The sequence below is a fragment of the Perissodus microlepis genome, chromosome 10 (genome assembly GCF_051167445.1).
Source record: "Perissodus microlepis isolate ML-2025 ecotype Zambia chromosome 10, ASM5116744v1, whole genome shotgun sequence".
Classification (NCBI taxonomy): Eukaryota; Metazoa; Chordata; class Actinopteri; order Cichliformes; family Cichlidae; genus Perissodus; species Perissodus microlepis.
In genome coordinates, this window is record NC_140470.1 from 10,914,901 (window position 1) to 10,940,740 (window position 25,840).

Below are 25,840 nucleotides of genomic sequence, written 5' to 3' on the forward strand. Positions count from 1 at the left end.
CAAATGTCCAGTCCATAAGAAAAAAAATCAAATCAAGGGTCCTTTGAAGTGGGTAGGTGCATTAATCCACTGGATAAGATTAAAAGAGTCAGCTAAGACTAGAAAATCCTTGGCAAACACATCATCTTTACAACAAATGTGAATGTTAAAATCGCCAGTGATAAGAACACGATCATAATTTAGGCAAAGAGATGCTAAAAGGTCAGCAATGTCGTTAATGAAAGTCTTGTTATATTTTGGGGGACAGTAGATCACAACACAGAGAGTCAAGGGGGGACCAGCAAGTTCCAGCAGTTGAGCTTCAAAGCTAGGGAACATAGGGGAGGGCAGGTGTCATACTCGGAATTTATTCCTAAAGACCACTGCCAGTCCTCCACCCCTGCCCGAAGGTCTCGGTGAGCTTAAAAAGGCACAATTTGGAGGAAGGAGCTCTGAAAAAGGAAAAGACAGTGACGAATCCAAGTCTCCGTCATGAATAGTAAATCCAGTCCTGTAGCAGTAAAAAAAAAATCGCTCACAATAAAAGTCTTATTTGTCAGCGACCTAACATTTAATAGCGACATCTGAGTCAAAGACACCAAGTCACAGTTGGAGGTATATCTCGGGCGGCATCGGTTGCCGTAACACACTGCACCTTTAGGAGCCTTAATCCAACACCGGGATAAAACCTGTTAAACCTGTTTCTGGTGAGAACAGTCTATTGGAACACAGCCAACATTTTATGACGCAGTATTTAAAGTAGAGTCAAACATGAGTAATATATATTTAAAATACATTTATATAAAATGACTAATTTTTGATTTTTGTAGCTTGTGCTGTTTCCATGAATACAAAGAACCAGTTTAGATTTGCTCCAAGTGTTAGCCAGGAAAACATTACACACTTTAATGGAAATGAAAACACACTGGAAATGAAAACACACACTGTTTGTTGTGTGAAGAAATCCAACATGAGCTAAACAAACAGTAAAGTTCCTAAAGATAAACTGTTAAAGGAGGAAACAAAGCAAACTTACAGTTTCTTCACACACACCAACAACAAGCTCCACTAAACACGGACACACAGGTGAGCTGCTTCCTGGAAGGAGGTGGAACTACAACTGAAATAGGACAGGTGGGAGGAGCTCAGCTCTGTGTCTGTCGATGTGTTAAAAAAAATATGTCGTCTGCCTGCTCAGACTGAGTCTAATTTCACTGATTTCAAGTCCAAATCAAAAAGCTCACATTTTAAGGTTTGTGAGTGATTTTGTTCATGTATCAGCTGTTTAGTCATTTTATGAGCAGATGGATGCTGTCGTTAGATTTGACTTTAGTTTGTGATTTGAAGACAATCAAAGAATATTTCACATGAATTGTTCCAATGTTGTCGTGTAGGAAGCACAGATCATTTTAAGATGTTTGAATTTTCATATTTTAGCTTGTAATTGTATAGAATATAAAGAAGTCCATTTAAAGAGTTAGAGTGAAAAGAAGTGGCTGTAAATGGTCATATAAAGAGAACTTTACCTTTTTCTATGAACAGAAAATATCTGTTAGTGAGACAGAAAATATATTGTGAATAAATTCAAAAGTGTTTGTGATTTCTATTGAATAGAAACTTGATGACTGATGTGTGATCATGTTTAAATGGTTTCAGTGATGAACCAACAACAGACTCTGAGTCCCACGTTTCATCTAGTTTGGAACTCCATGTATGAAAACATAGAAAATCCCTAATTTTCCTCTCTCTATCTCCAGCTGTTTATAGTTAGCCAGGAAATAATTACACACTGACTTTAATGTAGAAAACACACACAGTTTGTTGTGTGAAGAAATCCAACATGAGCTGAACAAACAGTAACGTTCCTAAAGACAAACTGTTAAAGGAGGAATCAAAGCAAACTTACAGTTTCTTCAACCACAAATGGTAAATGGCCTGTATTTGTATAGTGCTTTTACTAGTCCCTAAGGACCCCAAAGCGCTTTACACAACCAGTCATCCACCCATTCACACACTGGTGATGGCAAGCTACATTGTAGCCACAGCCACCCTGGGGCGCACTGACAGAGGTGAGGCTGCCGGACACTGGCGCCACCGGGCCCTCTGACCACCACCAGTAGGCAACCGGTGAAGTGTCTTGCCCAAGGACACAACGACCGAGACTGTCCGAGCCGGGGCTTGAACTGGCAACCTTCCGATTACAAGGCGAACTCCCAACTCTTGAGCCACGATCGCCCCAGTACACAACAACAAGCTCCACTCCACACCTGTGGGCTTTTTTAAACTCCATCCTGTCTTGACTTGTGTTATTCTGCCTATAAACGTTCTTTGCTGTATTTCTTTCTCCAACCATAACAAAAAAAAAAAAACTCCAATGAGAAATCAAATCAAACAAATGTGTGCAGGATTAAAATGGTACAATACCATATTTGTCATTTCCTAAACTGCACACGCTCGATTCGTCCCCTCAACAGCAGGATTCAACAAAATAAGATGTCCTTTAGACTTTAAAGTGCTGTCAATGAAATATCATAAACAGTTTGGTTACACCATAACTATTCTGTACTGATGATGTCACAGCTAACTGTTCATGACACTTTCATTAAATGGACAAAGTGGCCTCAGCAAAGGGCAGAAATGTTCGTCATCCTAAATCAGTGCTGAATTCTTTCCAGCAGAGTTTCTTCAGTGGTTTGGATTTGAGCTTTGAGTGGATCCCTGAGTTCACAGCAGGAGAAAATGACACAGATGATTTCACGGAATAAGTTAGACTGAGGAGCATGATCAGAGCAGTCCAGACTCCAGGACTGATCCCTGAATCCAAACGCTCAGTCATTACTGAATCCTTTCCTTCTGATTCTTCTGGAACTCACTGATATAGTGACAACTTCACAGATAAGTGGAAGAAGATTTACAATTTACACTTTCATTACAGGAAGCTTTATGAAAACAGTTTAGCAAAATCAAATAATAATAATCAGATGACTTAAACACTACTGATGTACCTAAGCTACTCTGAGCTAATGCTGAGTTTGTTCTTCTCTTTGGTGAGGAGAGGCCAGCCAGGCCTAAAGAAGCTCTTATCCCCGAGTTCTGTGTTGATGATAATCCCCCAACAGGAGAGCAGCTGGGCATCCAGTGGAAGTGTGATGTCAACCAAATCCTTCTGAATGAACCATCTAACATGGCAACAACGAGCAGATGAAGCCAAAAATCACACAATCAATAGACAAGTTCACAGGTTGGACTGAGGTTCCCCCTCTAGTGTCTCTGCTGGAGTCTTCAACTTGAACCTCTTAGATCCAACCTGCTGACCTGCTCCTCTCACTGAACACTCATTTATCTTTGATTAACAATAAAAATGCTTTATTATTAGGAAACAGAGAAAAGTTCTGCTTCAGCACTCTGACCATATTTAATCACATAAAGCTGATATTAAGACCTTTGAACCTCTGAGCTGTGATGTAGAGGCAGCCAGGGGGGACTTCTAGATCTTTCTACCCCAGGTCACATGACACTCGTACATGTGATTGTGCTATAAAATGATTATTGATCAATTTAATTACTAGTAATAATTAATAAAGCAGAGCTGCGTTTCTCTGTATTCACACAAACACTTGAGGAAGTCTCTGAATGAGTGTTGTGAGGATCCACTGTTCTGAACCTCGGCTGACTCGACTCAGACTGAAGCTTGATTTAGACTTCTGTGAGTAATCTGAGTAACCGTAATATTCCACGTGACCTGACGTGCACCTCCTGACAGACGTTACTACGCGTTGGGTGGACACACGGTGACTTGAATGGTGTGGAAGGTTGCGGTGTCGGGTTCAGATTTCCTGCAGAAGTTTAATCAAGCTTCACTCAGGGCTCTGCCTAAAAATGACCACTCAGAAGTCATGCTCACTGCTGACATTCACTTCAATTCAATTCAATTCAATTCAATTTTATTTATATAGCACCAAATCACAACAAAAGTCACATCAAGGCGCTTCATAGGTACAGAGAAAAACCCAACAATCATATGACCCCCTATGAGCAAGCACTTTGGCGACAGTGGGAAGGAAAAACTCTCTTTTAACAGGAAGAAACCTCCGGCAGAACCAGGCTCAGGGAGGGGCGGCCATCTGATGCGACCGGTTGGGGTGAGAGAAGGAAAACAGGATAAAGACATGCTGTGGAAGACAGACAGAGGTTAATAACAGGTATGATTCAATGCAGAGAGGTCTATTAACACATAGTGAGTGAGAAAGGTGACTGGAAAGGAAAAACTCAATGCATCATGGGAATCCCCGGCATCCTACGTCTATTGCAGCATAACTAAGGGAGGATTCAGGGTCACCTGGTCCAGCCCTAACTATATGCTTTAGCAAAAAGGAAAGTTTTAAACCTAATCTTAAATGTAGAGATAGTGCCTGTCTCCCGAATCCAAACTGGAAGCTGGTTCCACAGAAGAGGGGCCTGAAAACTGAAGGCTCTCCCTCCCATTCTACTTTTAAATACTCTAGGAACAACAAGTAGGCCTGCAGTGCGAGAGCGACGTGCTCTAATAGTGTGATATGGTACTACAAGGTCATTAAGATAAGATGGGGCCTGATTATTTAAGACCTTGTATGTGAGGAGCAGGATTTTGAATTCAATTCTGGATTTAACAGGAAGCCAATGAAGGGAAGCCAAAACAGGAGAAATATGCTCTCTCTTTCTAGTCCCTGTCAGTACTCTTGCTGCAGCATTTTGGATCAGCTGAAGGCTTTTCAGCGAGTTTTTAGGACATCCTGATAATAATGAATAACAGTAGTCCAGCCTGGAAGTAATAAATGCATGAACTAGTTTTTCAGTGTCACTAAGAGACAGGATATTTCTAACTTTAGAGATGTTGCGCAAATGGAAGAAAGCAGTCTTACTTATTTGTTTAATATGTGCGTTGAAGGACATGTCCTGGTCAAAAATGACTCCAAGGTTTCTCACAGTGTTACTGGAGGCTAAGGTAATGCCATCCAGAGTAAGAATCTGGTTAGATACCATATTTCTAAGATTTTCAGGGCCGAGTACAATAACCTCAGTTTTATCTGAATTAAGAAGCAGAAAGTTAGCGGCCATCCAGGTCTTTATGTCTTTAAGACATTCCTGCAGTTTAAATAATTGGTGTGTGTTATCTGGCTTCATGGATAGATAGAGCTGCGTGTCATCTGCATAGCAGTGAAAATGTATGCTATGTCTTCTAATGATGCTGCCTAGGGGAAGCATGTATAATGTAAACAGAATTGGTCCTAGCATTGAACCCTGTGGCACTCCATAGTTAAACGCAGTGTGTGAAGAAGACTCTCCATTTACATGTACAAATTTGAGTCTATTAGATAGATATGATACAAACCACTGCAGTGCAGTACCTGTAATACCTACAGCATGTTCTAATCGCTCTAATAGGATATTATGGTCAACAGTATTGAATGCTGCACTAAGGTCTAGCAGGACAAGCACAGAGATGAGTCCACTGTCAGAGGCCATAAGAAGATCATTTGTAAATTTCACTAAAGCTGTTTCTGTGCTGTGATGAGCTCTGAAACCTGACTGAAACTCTTCAAATAAACCATTCCTTTGCAGATGATCTGTTAGCTGTTTGACAACTACTCTTTCAAGGATTTTTGATATGAAAGGAAGGTTGGAGATTGGCCTATAATTAGCTAAGACTGCTGGGTCTAGAGATGGCTTTTTGAGTAAAGGTTTAACTACAGTCACCTTGAAGGCCTGTGGTACATAGCCGATTATCAGAGATAGGTTGATCATATTTAAGATCGAAGCATTAATTAATGGCAGGACTTCTTTGAGCAGTTTTGTAGGAATGGGGTCTAAAAGACACGTTGATGGTTTGGAGGAAGTAATTATTGAAGTTAACTCAGAAAGATCAATTGGAGAAAAAGAGTCTAACTTAACATCAATGGTACTAAGAGTAGCTGTAGATAATATTACATCTGTGGGATGATTATTGGTAATTTTTTCTCTAATGATAAAAATTTTATTTGTGAAGAAGTTCATGAAGTCATTACTAGTTAACGTTAAAGGGATGGTTGGCTCAAAAGAGCTTTGACTTTTTGTCAGCCTGGCTACAGTGCTGAAGAGAAACCTGGGGTTGTTCTTATTTTCTTCAATCAGTGATGAATAGTAAGATGTTCTGGCTTTTTGGAGGGCTTTCTTGTAAATCAACAAACTATTTCTCCAGGCTAAATGATGATCCTCTAAATTTGTGACACGCAATTTCCTCTCCAGCTTACGAGTCATCTGCTTTAGGCTACGTGTTTGAGAATTATACCACGGAGTCAGGTACTTCTGATTAGAGACCTTAGTTTTCACAGGAGCTACAGTATCCAGAGTCGTACGTAGTGAGGAGGTAAAATTATTAACAAGATAATCGACCTCTGTTGGAGTAGCGTTCAGATAGCTGCTCTGCTCTGTGTTGGTACAGGGCATTGAAGATGATAACAGTGGGTGGATTATATTCTTAAACTTAATTACAGCGCTTTCAGAAAGACATCTACTTTGATAAAGTCTACTCTCCACTGCTGTGTAATCAATTATTGTAAATGTTATCAGGAAATGATCAGACAGGAGAGGGTTTTCAGGAAACACTGTTAAATGTTCAGTTTCTATGCCATATGTTAACACAAGATCTAGAGTGTGATTAAAGTGGTGGGTGGGTTCTTTTACATTAAGAGAGAAGCCAATTGAGTCTAATAACAGATTAAATGCCATGTTGAGGCTGTCATTTTTAGCATCTACATGGATGTTAAAATCACCCACAATAATTATTTTATCTGAGCTGAGCATTAAATCAGATAAAAAGTCTGAGAAATCAGAGAGAAACTCTGTGTAAGGCCCAGGTGGACGATAGATGATAACAAGTAAGACTGGTTTCTGAGTTTTACAGCTGGGGTGGACGAAGCTAAGCATCAGGCTTTCAAATGAATTAAAAGTCTGTCTTGGTCTTTCGTTGATTAATAGGCTGGTGTGGAAAATTGCTGCCACACCGCCCCCTCGGCCTGTGCTTCGAGGTTTCTGGTAGTTAGAATGACTCGGGGGTGTTGATTCATTTAAACTAACATAATCATCCTGCTGCAACCAGGTTTCTGTAAGGCAGAGTAAATCGATTTGTTGATCAATTAAGTCATGTACTAACAGAGACTTGGAGGAGAGAGACCTAATATTTAATAATCCACATTTCACTGTTTTACTCTTTGGTTCAGATGTGGATACTGTATTGTTCTTTCTTTGTGATTGTTTATGTTTAAGTTGTTTGTTGCTGGTTTTTAGTTTGTTTTTTGTCTTTTTGGGAGCTGACACAGTCTCTATTGAGATGGGTTTTTGGGGGGGTAGCAGGAGGAGAGAAGCTGCAGAGAGGCGTGTAAGACTGCAACTCTGCTTCCTGGTCCCAACTCTGGATAGTCATATTTTGGGGGGTTTAATAAATTTGTCCATATTTCTAGAAATGAGAGCTGCTCCATCCAAAGTGGGATGGATGCCGTCTCTCCTAACAAGACCAGGTTTCCTCCAGAAGGTTTGCCAATTATCTATGAAGCCCACATCGTTTCTGGGACACCACTCAGACAGCCAGCAATTTAAAGAGAACATGCGGCTAAACATGTCACTCCTGGTCTGATTGGGGAGGGGACCAGAGAAAACTACAGAGTCCGACATTGTTTTGGCAAAGTTGCACACCGATTCAATATTGATTTTAGTGACCTCCGATTGGCATAACTGGGTGTCATTACTGCCGACGTGAATTATGATTTTACTGAATTTACGTTTACCCTTAGCCAGCAGTTTTAAATTTCCTTCAATTGAAAAAGGAACAATGAATTCTCTGCTTGCCAGCACACCGACCAGCAGAGCGTGACAACAGTTGGTTTATATTCCGCTGAGATTTGACAGACAGAGACAGAAGAATGAAGGAGAACAACACAGGGTCACGCTATCAAGGAGAACTTGGACGGTAGATTCAGCAGTTTGGCTTGAAACTTGCAAACTGTTTTAACTTGTTATGTCCGATTAACTTTTCCTTCCAGGGTGCTCGGCAGTTTTCTTTCACTTGTTTCCTGTTCCTGCCAGCAGAATGCACACACAGCTGCAGTAACTACACACAATGTTACAGAGAACATGGAGCAGCAACAAACATGTGTTGGTCTCTAATCACCCATTCAAACTGACACAGCGACAGAGGTCTGTTGTCACTTATATCAGCCAATCAGGGCTAGACTTGGTGTTGCTAAGCAGGGAAAGAAATAAACTCAATGATAATGACGTTCCGGTTTCTCATGAATACGAATCACTTTAAGCAAGTCTGCAGGTTTCATTTTAGTGTTTTTAACTAAACTCTTTGATGTAATCATTCTGAGTGCAAATCAAAAGTTGGACCTGTTCAGAAGTGTAGTTGTCAGGCATGTAACCGTTCCTGAAATACACCACGGCGACCTGTTTGCTGTCCCTGAAGTGAAAGTGACACAAAAGACACATTAATCCATGTCGACACACAGCGACCTCCACTTCCTTGAAGTCTCTCGTGCTGCTGTCCACTGGGAATCCCCATGGTGCCTCTTCCCAGTGTCTATGACATGTAACAAATATAATAAAACAGCAAGGAATTATAAAGTAAATGACAAGATTTTCCATTTAGTTTAATTTAACAGTAGTCATTTTGCAGAAGACAGACATTTGGTTACTATAGTAAAAACTATTATGTCAAATTAACCAAAAAGAAAAAGAGTCAACAAATGCAGACACTTGGCTGTCTTCAGCAACAAAAACGCCATCAAAAAAGTCACAGTCACCAGAGCAACATCAGAGAAACAATAAAGTCTAACCATGGAAGGTATATAGAAATATATGCATAAAAACACAAAAACAAAGAACATCAACAATGAGCACCTTTCGTTTTGCTGAAAGTGATATAGCTTTCTGTTCCCATCAACTGAAAGCGCCAACATTTCAGGTGTGCATGCTGGGCAGCTGAAGCTGACATCACAGCACAGCTGCTCTTCCTCATCAAGAAAGCTGTGCTGCACTGCATCGCTGTTGGCATGCCCAGTCTGTATGTACAGAAATATAACAGAGGAATAAATATTTGCATCTGCTTATTGAAAAACAATATCAAAGAAATACTTCACTCACCCTTCCCCCACACTTAGTACCACGCTCCAACAGTTTTGCAAAAGCTTCCCTGGAGAATCATGGAGAAAATACTTTTAGCTCCTGGAAGGAGCTCAAGGGTCTAAGTGTAAAGAGTAGACATGCTGACAGATGCTGGCCAATATCCACTCCTAATCAGGTCCTTTAAATCAGGGCTGCACTGCTGCTGGCATGTTTGACATCTGTATGTCGCCTGGTGCACATCATAACGTCCTTGTTGATTAAAATCACTATTTTCCTGCTGACACTGTGAAGTTTACGCCCCCACAGGAGCAGTTTCGAAGCTTCACTGCTGGCAGAATGCGAGCTACCAAAAAAGAGAAAACCACTTAAATAGATTATTTCTAACTGGCTGTAGACACATATGAAAACCAAAATTGAGTATCTCATGAGGAAATACCTTGTATATTGGTGCAATTTTGACCGTCCACTCTAATAATACATGTGGTTGGAGGAATGGATTTAAAAAAACATCAATAACACTTTCTCTGTTGTGGAGTGGCTGAGGTTTGTGATGTAGAACATCACAATCCCCACAGAACCATTCCTCTGGAAGACACTCTCTGCACATAGACAGGACTTTTTTGTAACAAATTCAGCAAAATTTGAATAACTGAAAGTAGTACGCACTCAGATCCAGCCACTCTTGACAAAGGTAGCAGCTTCTATTTTGATATTATAGCTCAGGGTGGCTCAGTGTACTTCACTATGAGCTGACAGTTAAAAGGACATTTGTCAAATTCATGTGGTTTTATAATTATTAAAGTTCTCACACGCTCAAAGACATAAATGTCAGCCAACAAGGGATCGCTCATCAAGCTTAGCTATATAGAAAAGTACGTTATTGAGATGACACCTAATAACAGCAGGGTGAAGACAGTAGCAAAACAGAGGATGACCAACAGTTTCTGTGTCAGAGAGACATTTCAGCTGGTATGGCCGTGCTTCTTTCCAGCGCTCAGCAGCTTTCTGCTGCCAAAAGGATCGTGACACTGCCCTACTTCTTTGAGGCTCAGGAGAAGGACATCAATCCAAAACAGCAGACAGCCTTTTCATATTCTTTTCTCTAAAGAATGCAAATATGAACTATTTGCAAATATGAATTAACAAATTTCCCACGCATGGGACTAATAAAGGTTATCTTATGTTATCTTAATCACCTTTGTTTCTGATAATGTCACTTTTACAAATCGTGTCCCATCAGCTCTCATGGCTGAACTTTGGCTTTGAGGGTCGGGGAGGACAAAAAGCTATTAAGGACCTTTTGATTTGCAATCCAGTTCTTCTCTAAATGCTGTGCTTGGTTTCAAGTTACATTGAAACCAAGCACACCATTGTTTTTCTTGTGACATTACCAATAAGTTTGATGTGTCACATGGCCCTATTCCTATTGAAAAAACAAAAGTTGTATCCAAGATGGCCGACTTCTAAATGGCCACCATGGTCACCACCCATCTTGAGGAGTTTCCCCCCTCACATATACTAATGTGCCACAAACAGGACTTTAATATCACCAACCATTCCCATTTTATTATGGTGTATCCATATAAATGGCCCACCCTGTAGTATACAGTATATCAGAAATCTGTTCACTATTCACATACGGTTACCTCTCTGGTTACAAAGTTAACATTGACAAAACATTGGCAATGGATATAGGAGGAAACATTTCACAAACATTCAAGGAGCAATGTGGCTTTAAATGGCCAAACGAAGGTATCAAGTGTTTAGGAATTCAAATTCCTCACTCATTATCAGACTTGTATAAAGTAAATTATGAAGCTATAGTTGCAAAAATAAAAAAAAGATTTAGAGAGATGGACAGTCCTGCCTCTGTCTTTCTTGGGTCGGATCGAGAGTATACGTATGAATGTATTGCCAAGACTTCTATACCTTTTTCAAATGCTGCCTATTAACATTCCCAACTCTACATTTGATAATTTAGATAAACTTTTTTCCAAATTTATATGGCAAGGCAAACGCCCAAGGATCAAGTTCCAAACATTAAAACTGTCAAAACTGCAGGGGGGATTGGCTGTTCCAAACCTGAAATATTATTTCTGGGCAGCTCAGATGAGACCCCTGACTGTACGGGTGCGGGATTTGTCTGAAACTCAGTGGTTAAACATTGAGAAGACAATGTGCGAAAGATCATTGGAATCCCTGCTTTTTTCTAACATTTCAATTAAAAATTTGCATATGGGGGAATGGACAAGGGTCACACTAAAGATTTGGCGTAGAATCAAACAATCATTTGGTCTTCCAAAAGAAATTTCAATTTTATCAAGCCTTTCCTCCCTGCAGGGTTTTTCTCCTATTGTGGAAGACTCTGGCTTCAGAGCATGGTCAAATAACGGGCTTCATAAACTTTGTCATGTTGTGAGGAATGGACACCTGAGCTCATTTGAACAGTTGAGAGGTCAGTTTCGGCTTCCTTCTTCTGACTTTTTTAGATTTCTGCAGCTAAGAAGTTTTTTTGACAAAACATAAAGAATGGAGGCAAGTTTTGGAGCCCTCACCCATTGAGGAAATATTTCTAAAAATATTTCAAAGTAATTCCTCCCCAAAATTAATCAGCAATTTTTATAACGCATTTATGAGTTTCAATAGAAGTGCAACTTTGGATATTAAGGCAAGGTGGGAAGCTGAGACTGGCACTCAAATCTCAGAGGACACCTGGGAAGAGGTGTTCGGTGAAGCCCATCTTGTGACTAATTCTGGGCTGTGGAGAGAATTTAAATGGAAGGTGGTCATGAGATATTTTAGAACCCCAGAAATAATTGCCAAAATGAAGCCTACAAATCCTGACACCTGCTAGCGAAATTGTGGTACTTATTTAGGAACCCACTCACATATATTCTGGTCATGCCCAAAAATCTGTTCATTTTGGAATGACATATTTAAAGTTCTCAATACAGTTTTCCAACAACCATTAACAAAAGACCAACAGCTAGCCATTTTAGGAGTATTACCAAATGGTTTTGCGGGAAACAACGAAAAGTATCTCTTAAGAATCTTGCTTACAGCAGCACTAAAGTGTATTACTATTAAATGGCAGAATCTTGACCCACCTTCATATAATATGTGGATTGATAAAGTAAGAGAAATTTACCAGATGGAGGAAATAACATATGCTCTGCGGATTCAGAGAGAATTGTTTACTGAGCGTTGGCGACCCATACATGCTTTACTGTTTCGATAATTTAGCATAGGTCTGTTTCGTTTTGTTCATTTATGGCTAAGATTGTCACATGTTATTTAATATTACATAAAGTTTTTGTTTTTGTTTTGTTTGTTTGTTTGTATTGTTTTTGGTTGTTGTTTGTTTGTTTGTTTGCTTGGGTTTTGTTTTGCTTCCCAGTTTTGCTTTGTGCTTCCTAATTGCACTTCTTATTTTAAGCTGTATTTCTGCATTGCGGTTCCTGTAACTGCCCTACTTTTGAACATTGACAAGTGCAAGTTGCAATTTTGTAAATTATAATAAAAACTGAGTTAAAAAAAAAGAAAGAAAAGTTGTGTTTCAAATATGTTTAATGACAGAGCTGCCACAGTGAAGAGGCAGTAACAACATCACCGTCACGTGTTTAGGATGTCAAACTGTTTACGGTTTAAAGTTTTTATAATGTGATATCTTCCCAGATATCACAGGGTGAAAGGCAGGGTATACCCGGGACAGATCACCAGCCTCTCACAGGCCTAACATGAAGAGACACACACTCACATTCACACCGACCAGTTTAGCCTCCACACTGAAAGGCACCAGCTGGCCGGCAGGTTCCAACCAGGAGTCTCTTCTCTGTTAGGTGACGGATTGTAACGTGTAAGCTCGGACACAGGATGAATACTAAAGGGCGCGCACACGCGCACACACACACACACACTGAACAGCTTATCAATTAAATGGCTTTGCATTCGCTGATTGAACAATCACGTTTCTCAGTTGGGTATAAGAAGAGCTGCTTGCAGTCGTTGCTGTGTGTGCAGTTTGGACCTGAGCAGCATCCTGCTGGCACAGCTGGCTGTGGTCCGTATCATCAAAGTCGTGTTTAAAATATGTTGAATGACAGAGCTGCCACAGTGAAGAGGCATTTTTAGTAACAACATCACCGTCACGTGTTTAGGATGTCAAACTGTTTACGGTTTAAAGTTTTTATAATGAAACAGAGATGCCCTGATTTATGCTGTGATACCAATGGTTGATTTTCCTTGTTATACGAGACTGCCACCTGGTGGTGAAGGAGCTTCAACTTCAGTTAAATATTACAGCTGAAAAGAGGTAATCTATCTTCAATGTGGTTTTACATAAATGGGCTTCGTGTTGCACCAATGTTCATAAAGTGAGGCGTCATACTAAGAATAGTTGTCTTGCTATGATTTGTCCATGTTGTGGCTGCTTTGATCATTGCCAGATCCCAGGTACAGTTCTACAGGATGATGCACTCATGTTGCGTCTTGGTGAAACTGTGCTGTTTGTGAGGACTGTGTCTCTATTCTCTTACCCAGATCCAGTCACTGGCACAGTGAGCCCAGCCCCTGCAATACAGCCAGCTGCAGTTTGTAGGCCAGGGTGTGTGTGTAGACAGGCCCAGCCTTGGCGCTGATCGGAGCCTGCCGTGCCAGAGAGGCGCTCAGCTTGGGTAGAACCTCTTTAGAAACCCTCCTCCTCAGAAAGTCCCCACATGTTTCACCCAGCACGCACAGCGCCTGGCATGTAATGTACAAAAATGTAATGTATAAAAGCAGCAAGCTGTCAAAATTCAATAAAACCTTCCCGTTGTGTACTACTGGATGAATTATCATTTACAAAACTCGTATATATCCAAAAGCTGATGAAGCAATTTCCCAGCAGCAGCTCTGAGTGAATAAATGACTGTTTACAGACTTAACGTGTCTGAATTTGTCAGTTCATCAATGAAAATATGAATAACAAATCCTTCCTTGAGGGAAGTGTATCCACGGGCCTTACTGATGTCCTACATGGAGCTCAGCGCCGCCTGGCTCACCAGCAGTGTCTCCTCACCAGCTTTCTCCAGCACAGGATACAGCGAGGCCATCAACAAGGGACGGAAATTGCGGCCCACCGGCTGAGCACAGCAGGCGATTCCCCCGAGTTCGATGCACAGCTGACAGATGTTGCTGTTGAGCTAATGGATCATGGATGCAGATGTTGATGATGAAGGAATCACTTGGAGAGAGCTTGTATTTGAGTTGCTGGCATCACTGTTGTATATCGAGGGGAGTCTGGATGGACTGAGCAGCTACGCAAAGAGACAAAACCTGTGTTAATGCACTGCTTTCCAACCACTTTTACACACGCACTGCAGCTCTGAAGTTTTCAAGATATCGTCCATGCACGTGAGAACGCAAATGTCTGACACAGTTAGATCAAACATTAAACAGCCTTTAGCCTTCCTGCTCCTGAGTGAAAGCCTGTATTATATCTGACTGTGCTCATGTGGGGATAACACACATTAGCCTTTCTCAAAGTGAAGAGTGGGGGCCAATTTAGGATCTTCACTCAAATTTAAAATACAAGGGAAACTGATGTATTTCCTTACATAAACAAAAACCACACAAGCGCTTATAAAATGCTCATCCTACCCAGTCATATGCAAAGTGTTAGAATCAACGTGTGATCCACCTGCCACTAAGAGATATTATTTCTCTTTGGTAGATGGAAAAAATGTAATCAAACTCACTGTCAGTAGCTACAACAGCACATTTGTTATAATATGATGAATCAAGCATTTAGATATTAAATAGTATTGAGGGAGACAGGATCAAATACAGTGGGGCAAAAAAGTATTTAGTCAGCCACCAATTGTGCAAGTTCTCCCACTTAAAAAGATGAGAGAGGCCTGTAATTTTCATCATAGGTAGACCTCTAACTTGTCCGAGTTTTAAAGAACTGATTTGCAAATTATGGTGGAAAATAAGTATTTGGTCACCTCATTTTTTGCCCCACTGCGTAATATACAAAGATATTTGTGGCAACTCGATGTGCTTTGTCCACTTTTATTATCGCATTGCTCTGTTAACCAAAGGGAATACCTCAGTTTATTGTATGTTTGACTATAATTTACAAAAAAACTAAAGCATCATTTCTTATCGTCTCTACAATAACTATGAAATGAACAAATGGAGAGTGCTCACTCAAGTCATGGATCAAGTGACTTAAAGGGCCGTTTTCAAAGAAAACTAAAAGTGTATAAGCAACCAAGGAAGTGAGTCCTACCTGGCCACTGGACAACATTCAGGGACAGTGCACTTGCTGGCATCTCTGGTGGGCAGAGCCCTGATTCAGTAGGGTCAATAAGGGATCTTGTCTCCTCCGTACTTAATGAGAGTGGTGTATCTGTCAGTCATGTCTGGTACATAAAACACCAGGTAGGTCCCATCATGGCTGTCACAGATATCTGCTTCTTGGGCTTCCCCTCTGGGTCCTTCAGGAGAAAACAAAAACTGTTACCTAAATATCAATGCTTTGAATACATTATTGTGTGGTCCACGTTCATGCACTCACAGTGATCTGCACTGCCAGCAGTCCCTCACCTGCATCTTTGGCATCAATGGTGACCTTCACTGGCAGAGAGGTGGGCACTCCAGTGGTGTTAAGGCCGGATCCACTTGCACGCACCTTGCTGGTATCATGGGTGGGCAGCACCTTCACCTTGTTAAGGGCGGACCAAAGGGGAGAGAAGACAACTGGCTGTGGAATACAGTCTCACAAATGAAAGGAGCCTTATTTACAGAACCGAGTAAACCACGCAAAGAGTTTTCCATTTTCAAAGCTGGCCAGAGTGGAACACTGTAACATGTAACACCTAGAAGGTTCAGATGGCTGCAGTACTTTGCTAATTTGGATCAAAAGTTTGGGGGAAAAAAAATGTAATTAAATCAAGTGATTGTAATGCTGTTACTTCCGTTGTGTAGTTAACCATCTATCATTTTAGATGTTTCATTAGCAGCCTGATGAAATTAGCTGTGTAGTTAGCCAACTTCTGCCATCCAAACAGATGAGGTGAATTATGCAGATCACTAGCACAGTACACAGATTACCACTTCTTATTCCAGCCAGACTTCAGGTATTTCATTCTAATCATGCAGTAACAACAAAGATTTATTACTACTGGCTTTTTAAATTGTGGTTCTTCTGTTCTAGAAAAACAGAAACATGTTATCACAGGGTTTTGTTTTTTTCAATGACATTTGTGTTGGTTGTGTCGGTTGCAGGCAAACATGTATCATAATGGTTGGATATTAGGAAATAGCTTAAAATGTGTGCATATTTAACTTGTTACACTGCCGTAGTGTTACCTGCGTGGGATCTCCTCATGAGCATATGACTGTACCCTGGATGATGATATGTGAGGAGCTTGAACTTGATTTGCTAACAGAAACTAATTTAGCTAGCTTAGCGCACATGTCTTGTGGCAAGATATATGCACTTAAATGTTTTAAGTCATTGGCTGTTCTGCCAAATTGCCACCAACCTGCAACTTTGTGAGCTGACTGTTTCGCGATTTTTGTGTTTTAGACAACAAAAATAAAAGAAAAAGATGTACAGATCCAGGCTTTTCCTTTACTGTGGTAGTCGCATAGAATGACGTCACTGACACTGGTTTAATATGAAAACAAACTTTGCAAAAAAAAGAAAGAAGAAGAAGTGAGTCGGCGTGTCATCTTTATCGAGCACCATACATGTTTTGCCTCACATTAAAATTATTATTTTTCCTTTTCAAAAATAATTTATATTCAGAGAAATCAAATATAACAAATTTGTACGGCTTCCACGGCCGGCAGGTGGCGCAGAGCACTTGCCGGCCCCTGGCAATTGAAGCACAGACAGGCGCTGGTTCGAGTCGAGGCTCGATCACTCTCACACACACACACACACTCACTGACTTCAAATCCTCTCTGTAGCTTCAGTCTGCTAGGGGGATTCCTGGTCTGCGCAGGGAATCCCAATGTTTTCTTTCTTTTCTTTTTTGGGGTGTTGGGGCCTGTATTTACAAAGCTGGGACTATCTCCGTTGTCATGGCTACCAAGAACAACGCCAGCTTGGGGGAGAGCGGAGAGCCGATAAGCAAACACTCATTCATCCTTTCTCCTCTTTCGTTTCACAGCTGCTGCGGTGGGAAACGCTGGGACTTGTGTGGCTATGCAGTTTTTGCATTGTTGGGAACTTTTAAGGACCAGCCTTGAATTTTACAGATTTGATAAGTGAAGCCTGGATATTTAGTGAAGAGAGCTGGGATAATCTGGACACAATCTGCAGGCTGCATCTCCAAATCAGAAGTGGCTTTAGATCTGACTCTTACAGACAGGCGTGCATGTCTCAGGGTGATTACACACTAACACATTGTGATTAATCACACACATTTGTATACATTTTATTAACAAGATAATAAAAAAACACTATACAAAATGTGTTTTTGTGACAGGCCGCTAGTAACAAAGTGCTTAAAGATTTAAAATTGGTTCTTTCCCAAGTTTTCTGTTATGTGTACACATATTCCTTGAATTAGGTGCTTTTTAATTCTCCAATAATGGTCAGTGCAAAGTGTTTACACAAACAAACAAAACAAGTGTTTACACAAACAAACAAACAAAAAACATTACTCAGAAAATGGTCAGGTACAAGAACTGGATTAAAAAGGATTGGAAAAAACAGATAATGTCCAATGAAATACTTCAGCGTGTGGCTCATGACTTTTGCACAGATATTGTAAATGTTATTAATAATGAAAGATATAAAAATGTAGCTTTCCCATTTTTAAAAAATTCCCATACACATTATAGACAGGCTTCACAAACCACATCTAGGTCTGCTTCAGCTGAGCAAACCATACACAGGACATTTTAACTATATTTTATTCATATAACAATTGTAATACTTTTACCGTTTATCCAGAAATGACAAGAGAAATCAACTTGTAAAAGAAAATAAAAAAGAATAAAATGCAACAAAGCCAAGTTAATTTCACTGATTAAACACAGCAGCAGAATACAGTTTGAGCTCGGTGCCTAGTCTTCGGGTGGATCACTCCCTGCAAATATGTTAGTCATAAAACTCCAGGAGCATACAGGTGGATGCTGGGGTGGTGGATGGGCTTAAAAGAAAGTGGGGCACGTTACATGTCCAGCTCCAGGTTCCACTCCATACACGGTTACTGTTGTGAGTGCTTCTTTTCTGATTATGTCCAGTGCATGCACATAATGACACTTTTATATCCAAAAGAAGAAACCCTTTAAAAATATGATCCTGGTTCCAAAAATATGTGGTAAAGATAAGAAGATGAGAGGAAAAGAAGAGGAACTAGGAAAAAGATGAAAGAGTATAAAAAGTAGACCAAGCCTGGACTTTACCGCTGCTAACTCCTAATGAGCTCAGTAAAACTGCTGAGGTGGTTCAGGGAGGATTTCACAGCAGTTTTGAGAGTTTAGAACGTTAAAGTTTACCAACACTAATTCTGCCTGTCCAGGTGAGCATTTATTCTCGAAATTGCCCACTCCCACTAAATACCACCTCTCCCTCACCACTGCTAGTTAATCTAAATTTTTAAACCCATCCTTGTCCCACCCACTGTGAACTGAAGCCACAGACCATACTGAAACCCACTTGACAGAATAATCACAAAGAGCATCTCAAACACACAAAGTGTATCTCGCCTGTTTATCTGCACACTATACTGTATGAGAGAGTTTGCAGTACAGAAAGTGGCGTAAGCTATTTTAAAGGAACAGTTTCACAAACAACCTGATTTCTTACAAAATGAAACAATTGTCTTTACACTGCAGTCCTTGTCACTGTTAGATGTAACGCTGGCTCTGGAAAGGCTGCAGACAGCTCTGTCACCTTTGTGACTCTTTTCCTCTGTCAGCGATGAACCTCAGTGGGAGGGTGTGACATTCGTGATGTTCACTCTGTCACTCAGTTCACCTCCACACTGCGCAGGTGTCCAACCTGGGGCCACCACTAATGAAAATTAAATCCCAGTTTTGTCAGTGGATGGAAACTTATTTTTATAATGCTTAAAAAAATAAATTGAGCATTTCATTTCCAGTTTAAATATCCAGACCACCTTGTCACTTGGACCCCATCAGCCAACTGTAGATTGAAGAATCCAGTTCAGGGTCATGCAGGGTTGAAGCCTCTTCCCAGATATCATAGGGTGAAAGGCAGGGTATACCCGGGACAGATCACCAGCCTCTCACAGGCCTAACATGAAGAGACACACACTCACATTCACACCGACCAGTTTAGCCTCCACACTGAAAGGCACCAGCTGGCCGGCAGGTTCCAACCAGGAGTCTCTTCTCTGTTAGGTGACGGATTGTAACGTGTAAGCTCGGACACAGGATGAATACTAAAGGGCGCGCACACGCGCACACACACACACACACTGAACAGCTTATCAATTAAATGGCTTTGCATTCGCTGATTGAACAATCACGTTTCTCAGTTGGGTATAAGAAGAGCTGCTTGCAGTCGTTGCTGTGTGTGCAGTTTGGACCTGAGCAGCATCCTGCTGTTTGTGAGGACTGTGTCTCTATTCTCTTACCCAGATCCAGTCACTGGCACAGTGAGCCCAGCCCCTGCAATACAGCCAGCTGCAGTTTGTAGGCCAGGGTGTGTGTGTAGACAGGCCCAGCCTTGGCGCTGATCGGAGCCTGCCGTGCCAGAGAGGCGCTCAGCTTGGGTAGAACCTCTTTAGAAACCCTCCTCCTCAGAAAGTCCCCACATGTTTCACCCAGCACGCACAGCGCCTGGCATGTAATGTACAAAAATGTAATGTATAAAAGCAGCAAGCTGTCAAAATTCAATAAAACCTTCCCGTTGTGTACTACTGGATGAATTATCATTTACAAAACTCGTATATATCCAAAAGCTGATGAAGCAATTTCCCAGCAGCAGCTCTGAGTGAATAAATGACTGTTTACAGACTTAACATGTCTGAATTTGTCAGTTCATCAATGAAAATATGAATAACAAATTCAAAAATAGTCCAGCTGATGACAGGAGCTGACGAGTAGCCTAATTTACACCGACAAGTTGAATCAGCTGACACTTGTACCAAAGATGACAAAAAACTATCAGCTTCGTTTATCCCAAAGTCCTACTTTGTGATTCTCTGAGACAGTTTGAAAAGCAGCCTCTAAGAAGGCATCCACACAGGGATTTTTCTGTGCTGATAGAAGAAATGCTAGTTTAAAGAGTCTTCACAGACTCTTACAACCCAAAAAGAAAATAATAGAACTATTTCTGAATGAAATAAGCCTATTGTTGAGCGTAATCTTTCATTCTTTCACTATTAAGAGTTTAAAAAAATTAAAGATGACTTGAATAATTTAGACTCACATAATGAAAAGAGAGGTTTGTTTTACTTAACCTGAAGGCTCTGAGGACTGCTAATGGGCCATCGGCTGTGAGTCTCTGCAGGAGTGCTGGCCAGCAGCGATGAGCCATAGGCAGCAGTTCATTTTCCCTCTCACTCAGCACCTGAACGCACAACTCCAGCACATCCAGTACCTAAAGACAAAGACGCACAACACACCTAACAATTATCTCTGTTTTGATCCTGATTATATGTGAGCTGAAACCAGGGCTGGACTGGGACAAAAAATCGGCCCGGGCATTTTGACTGGTGACCGGCCCACCATGGTATTATAGCAAAAACCATAAATCCTTTGAATGAAAACAAACGCTGCTGTCACAGTGATGTACACTGTCTTGTTGGTATATATGTATCAGTCTAATAAACTTAAACCTACACCATCCTCCCTATTCTGGTATTCTAAACAGTACCTGAAAGTAGACTGCTTGGTCGAGTTAACCTCCTGAACTATCTACAACACATGGTGAAAACCTGAAATTAAGACAGAGAAGACTAGAGGTGAGACATGATCATTACTGATTACTGATGACAGATTTAGATATATTTTCATAAACCATTCATTTGCCACATCAATAAACAGCATGGCAGGGCAAAATATTTTTTCTAACATGGCAACCTTTAATAAGTGAAAGGAGATACAAAGACAGGTGAGAAAGAATAAAACTTAATTGACTTTTTGATGGCATTTTACACACAGTACTGGTACAGTATCTAGAAAATGTGGGAAAATACTGGCATCATATACAGTACTTAGCTATTTCTGAAGAAATTATGATGTAATTACTATGTACAATAATGGATTTCTATACATTTTACATCAGATGAAAACGTTTGTTGTAAGATTCAGATAATTATTTGTTAAAAGTGAGAAATTTTAAATGAGAATAAGAAAGTATTTCTTTGTGCCCCCCTCTCCCTGTTAATGCCCTACCTGCCCACCTGGCAAAACTTTGCTAGACCCGCCCCTGCACAGTTACCAGCTGTCAGCTACTTAGAAAAGGATCCTGGTGTTATTTGTCTCTCAGAAACAGTTCATAACTTCCCTTCAACTCATTCATGTCACGTAAAAGGTAAACCTGTTTCTCCATCACCTGTTCAGCTCTGATGGTTCAGTAAGGACATCTCCTGGTATCATCTTCATGTTTCCCTCTCACCACATATCCAAACCGACATCATGACCAGCAGCTTTACAGCTGTGGCTCCAGCAAACATCAGCTGATACTAGAAATTAATATTAAATAAATTCTAACAAAGCTGATCAAGCTTAAACGTGCTGCTGTTGTTTAGCGCGACAGCCGCTGGTTTCCTCTTTCTGGCGCAAAGTGGGCGATAAACAAACAAGAGAGAAAAGCCGATCAGCTGATCATTGATCAGTTTCATGATTGAAGTAGAAACAGGAGAGGGAGGGGGAGAGAAAGAGAGAAGAAGAGGCAGCTGTGCAGCAAAGACACAGAATAACTCCAGCTTTGTGTCTGTGACAAACTGTGTTCCTTTTCAGCTCAATACGAAACGCACAATATTTTCTCTGAATACGAGACGATTCCGTTTTTTACGGGACGGTTGGAAACTCTAATAACTAACCTTATAAATAAAATAAGATAAAACAAGTTCAACATCAATAAAATCATAGCACCCGCCCAGCTGTATATAAACTCCGTCATGCTAGCTAGCACGCAGTACGAGTTATTGTAACTGACTGTAAAAAGTCAGCATAACGAAAATAAACTCCACCTAAACTTGGTTTATATCTGACCCAGATAGACTGCAGGTCATAACTTCTTACCTGAAGTTCAGTTCACCACCTCGGGTCTCTGCTCCTCCTGCCTTTCCATCATCCACCTGCCAGCGTGTTGCATCTGCTGGCCTCCACCACTTGCTAATGTTACTGAATCTGTGGAAGCTCCGCAATAGCCACCACCAAACAACTGAGTTATGTTTACACATCTCCCAGCATCTGGCCAATCCACCACCTTTCAGTGTTTATACCGTTACGGGGAAAAAACGAAAAAAAAAAAATCACCATTGGCCCACCGGACAAATGCCCGGTATGCCCGATGGCCAGTCCAGCTGTGGCTGAAACTAAGCATTGAGGTCTTCATTGAGAGCCCAAACTCCTGAGCAGGCACGACTTCAGCACAGACATGACTTATTTCTGTTTCACTCCTGGACCAGACTGAATGTTTTTCCTTGATGAGCATTACACCAGTGAACAGTCATCCACACAGTTCTGACAGGATGAATTGTAGCAAAGGTCCTACCCTCACAAGAATGATTACTTTTGTTATTAGTCCAACAGTTGACTCTACATAAAACTACTGATACAGTACCTTGAGTCGGAGCCTGAGGCTGGGATCAGACAGCAGATGAATGCAGCGCTCCGTAACATCCTTAGTGATGCTGAGGTGGGAGGGAAGCTCTGCTTTCACATCAGGACTACCAATATCTTCCACATCCTCACACTCAGTGGGAGGGACCTCTGCAATGGCAGCACGTGTACAGTTAGACCGCCAGTTTAGCAGTGAAGTTCAGATTTCTATGACTCTTAATTACAATGATCCATCTCCTCTACACTCTGAATCTAATCTCACCACCACTACAACCTATAGCTTATATTCCACTGGCCCGTAGACAGACCTATTACCTCGGTCTTCAGTGTCATCATCCTCTATTCCAAAGCTCTCTGCCAGTTCTTTCTGTTTGCAGTAATTCAGAAGGAATTGGCGAATGCTGAGGTCTTCCTGGTCACTGGAGCTTTGCCGGGAGCTGGCAGACTTACTGGTCCCGCTACAAGTGGAAGGAAACCACCTCGCTAAAGAAAAAACAAGACAACAATATGAACATAGGTTTGGTTACAATAAAATAAGTCAGTTGATCAAAATCAGTGTGACACAGACAATGATGTTTTTGGAAAGAGCCCATTAGTGACATTTAATTTATACATTTTTACTGTGAGGGCTTGTAAAACTTCTGTATGAATATTATTATGAATATTAATTCTACAACAGAAAACAACTCCGCATTTAAACCATCACGATGTATTAAATGTTTCCAAAGATACTGATAATTTGATAACAAGCAAAGTTATATATCCTGAAATGCACTCATTGATAGAAACTTTGAAAGGCAACACAGAAAAATGCGGTAGCGAATGCCTTGAGTCACATTTTCTTCCTTAGGATACAGCGAGGCCATCAACAAGGGACGGAAATTGCGGCCCACGGCCGGTGATGCCGTCTGGCCCCGCCGCTTTCCTTGTGTTCACTCTCCTCAATGCCGCTCGGACGTCAGCCACCAATTGTGCAAGTTCTCCCACTTAAAAATATGAGAGAGGCCTGTAATTTTCATCATAGGTATACCTCTAACTTGTCCGAGTTTTAAAGAACTGATTTGCAAATTATGGTGGAAAATAAGTATTTGGTCACCTCATTTTTTGCCCCACTGCGTAATATAAAAAGATATTTGTGGCAACTCGATGTGCTTTGTCCACTTTTATTATCGCATTGCTCTGTTTACCAAAGAGAATACCTCAGTTTATTGTATGTTTGACTATAATTTACAAAAAGACTAAAGCATCATTTCTTATCGTCTCTACAATAACTATCAAATGAACAAATGGAGAGTGCTCACTCAAGTCATGGATCAAGTGACTTAAAGGGCCGTTTTCAAAGAAAACTAAAAGTGTATAAGCAACCAAGGAAGTGAGTCCTACCTGGCCACTGGACAACATTCAGTGACAGTGCACTTGCTGGCATCTCCGGTGGGCAGAGCCCTGATTCAGTAGGGTCAATAAGGGATCTTGTCTCCTCCGTACTTAATGAGAGTGGTGTATCTGTCAGTCATGTCTGGCACATAAAACACCAGGTAGGTCCCATCATGGCTGTCACAGATATCTGCTTCTTGGGCTTCCCCTCTGGGTCCTTCAGGAGAAAACAAAAACTGTTACCTAAATATCAATGCTTTGAATACATTATTGTGTGGTCCACGTTCATGCACTCACAGTGATCTGCACTGCCAGCAGTCCCTCACCTGCATCTTTGGCATCAATGGTGACCTTCACTGGCAGAGAGGTGGGCACTCCAGTGGTGTTAAGGCCGGATCCACTTGCACGCACCTTGCTGGTATCATGGGTGGGCAGCACCTTCACCTTGTAAGGGCGGACCAAAGGGGAGAGAAGACAACTGGCTGTGGAATACAGTCTCACAAATGAAAGGAGCCTTATTTACAGAACCGAGTAAACCACGCAAAGAGTTTTCCATTTTCAAAGCTGGCCAGAGTGGAACACTGTAACATGTAACACCTAGAAGGTTCAGATGGCTGCAGTACTTTGCTAATTTGGATCAAAAGTTTGGGGGGAAAAAATGTAATTAAATCAAGTGATTGTAATGCTGTTACTTCCGTTGTGTAGTTAACCATCTATCATTTTAGATGTTTCATTAGCAGCCTGATGAAATTAGCTGTGTAGTTAGCCGACTTCTGCCATCCAAACAGATGAGGTGAATTATGCAGATCACTAGCACAGTACACAGATTACCACTTCTTATTCCAGCCAGACTTCAGGTATTTCATTCTAATCATGCAGTAACAACAAAGATTTATTACTACTGGCTTTTTAAATTGTGGTTCTTCTGTTCTAGAAAAACAGAAACATGTTATCACAGGGTTTTGTTTTTTTTCAATGACATTTGTGTTGGTTGTGTCGGTTGCAGGAAAACATTTATCATAATGGTTAGATATTAGGAAATAGCTTAAAATGTGTGCATATTTAACTTGTTACACTGCCGTAGTGTTACCTGCGTGGGATCTCCTCATGAGCATATGACTGTACCCTGGATGATGATATGTGAGGAGCTTGAACTTGATTCGCTAACACAAACTAATTTAGCTAGCTTAGCGCACATGTCTTGTGGCAAGATATATGCACTTAAATGTTTTAAGTCATTGGCTGTTCTGCCAAATTGCCACCAACCTGCAACTTTGTGAGCTGACTGTTTCGCGATTTTTGTGTTTTAGACAACAAAAATAAAAGAAAAAGATGTACAGATCCAGGCTTTTCCTTTACTGTGGTAGTCGCATAGAATGACGTCACTGACACTGGTTTAATATGAAAACAAACTTTGCAAAAAAAAGAAAGAAGAAGAAGTGAGTCGGCGTGTCATCTTTATCGAGCACCATACATGTTTTGCCTCACATTAAAATTATTATTTTTCCTTTTCAAAAATAATTTATATTCAGAGAAATCAAATATAACAAATTTGTACGGCTTCCACGGCCGGCAGGTGGCGCAG

General features: G+C 40.9%; 2 protein-coding genes and 1 long non-coding RNA gene across 15 annotated transcripts in view; all 3 read right to left on the reverse strand.

Annotated features, from left to right (window-relative positions):
- LOC146378824 (NLR family CARD domain-containing protein 3-like) overlaps positions 1–1,088 on the reverse strand; it is a 36,531-nt gene extending 35,443 nt beyond the window's left edge. Inside the window, exon 1 of the mRNA XM_084941897.1 lies at positions 1,016–1,088. The gene's annotated coding sequence lies outside the window, so the exon portion shown is untranslated. The remainder of the gene's footprint in view (positions 1–1,015) is intronic.
- Positions 1,089–7,878: 6,790 nt separating this feature from the next.
- Positions 7,879–9,304, reverse strand: LOC146378825 (uncharacterized). The gene is made up of 3 exons (XR_014801514.1): positions 9,139–9,304; positions 8,896–9,056; positions 7,879–8,455 (listed from the first exon to the last, which is right to left on the reverse strand). It is a non-coding gene; the product is annotated as an uncharacterized LOC146378825 (long non-coding RNA).
- Positions 9,305–12,796: 3,492 nt separating this feature from the next.
- LOC146378826 (TELO2-interacting protein 1 homolog) lies at positions 12,797–25,715 on the reverse strand. 13 transcript variants are annotated; one of them, XR_014801507.1, is made up of 8 exons: positions 25,522–25,714; positions 24,582–24,699; positions 24,265–24,472; positions 23,197–23,364; positions 22,883–23,031; positions 20,519–20,689; positions 19,242–19,926; positions 18,013–19,135 (listed from the first exon to the last, which is right to left on the reverse strand). XR_014801507.1 is itself a non-coding variant. In XM_084941901.1 (8 exons), exons 3-7 carry the CDS (start codon positions 24,305–24,307, stop codon positions 19,732–19,734), a joined length of 726 nt encoding a protein of 241 aa, XP_084798027.1. In that variant the 5' UTR covers positions 24,308–24,472; positions 24,582–24,699; positions 25,522–25,714; the 3' UTR covers positions 18,013–19,378; positions 19,722–19,731. The 13 variants fall into 13 exon arrangements, 6 of the variants coding, with proteins under 6 accessions (XP_084798027.1, XP_084798025.1, XP_084798028.1 ...); XM_084941901.1 differs by having other exon boundaries at positions 18,013–19,378; positions 19,722–19,926; XM_084941899.1 differs by having other exon boundaries at positions 18,013–19,526; positions 19,722–19,926.
- Between the last annotated feature and the right edge of the window lie 125 nt (positions 25,716–25,840).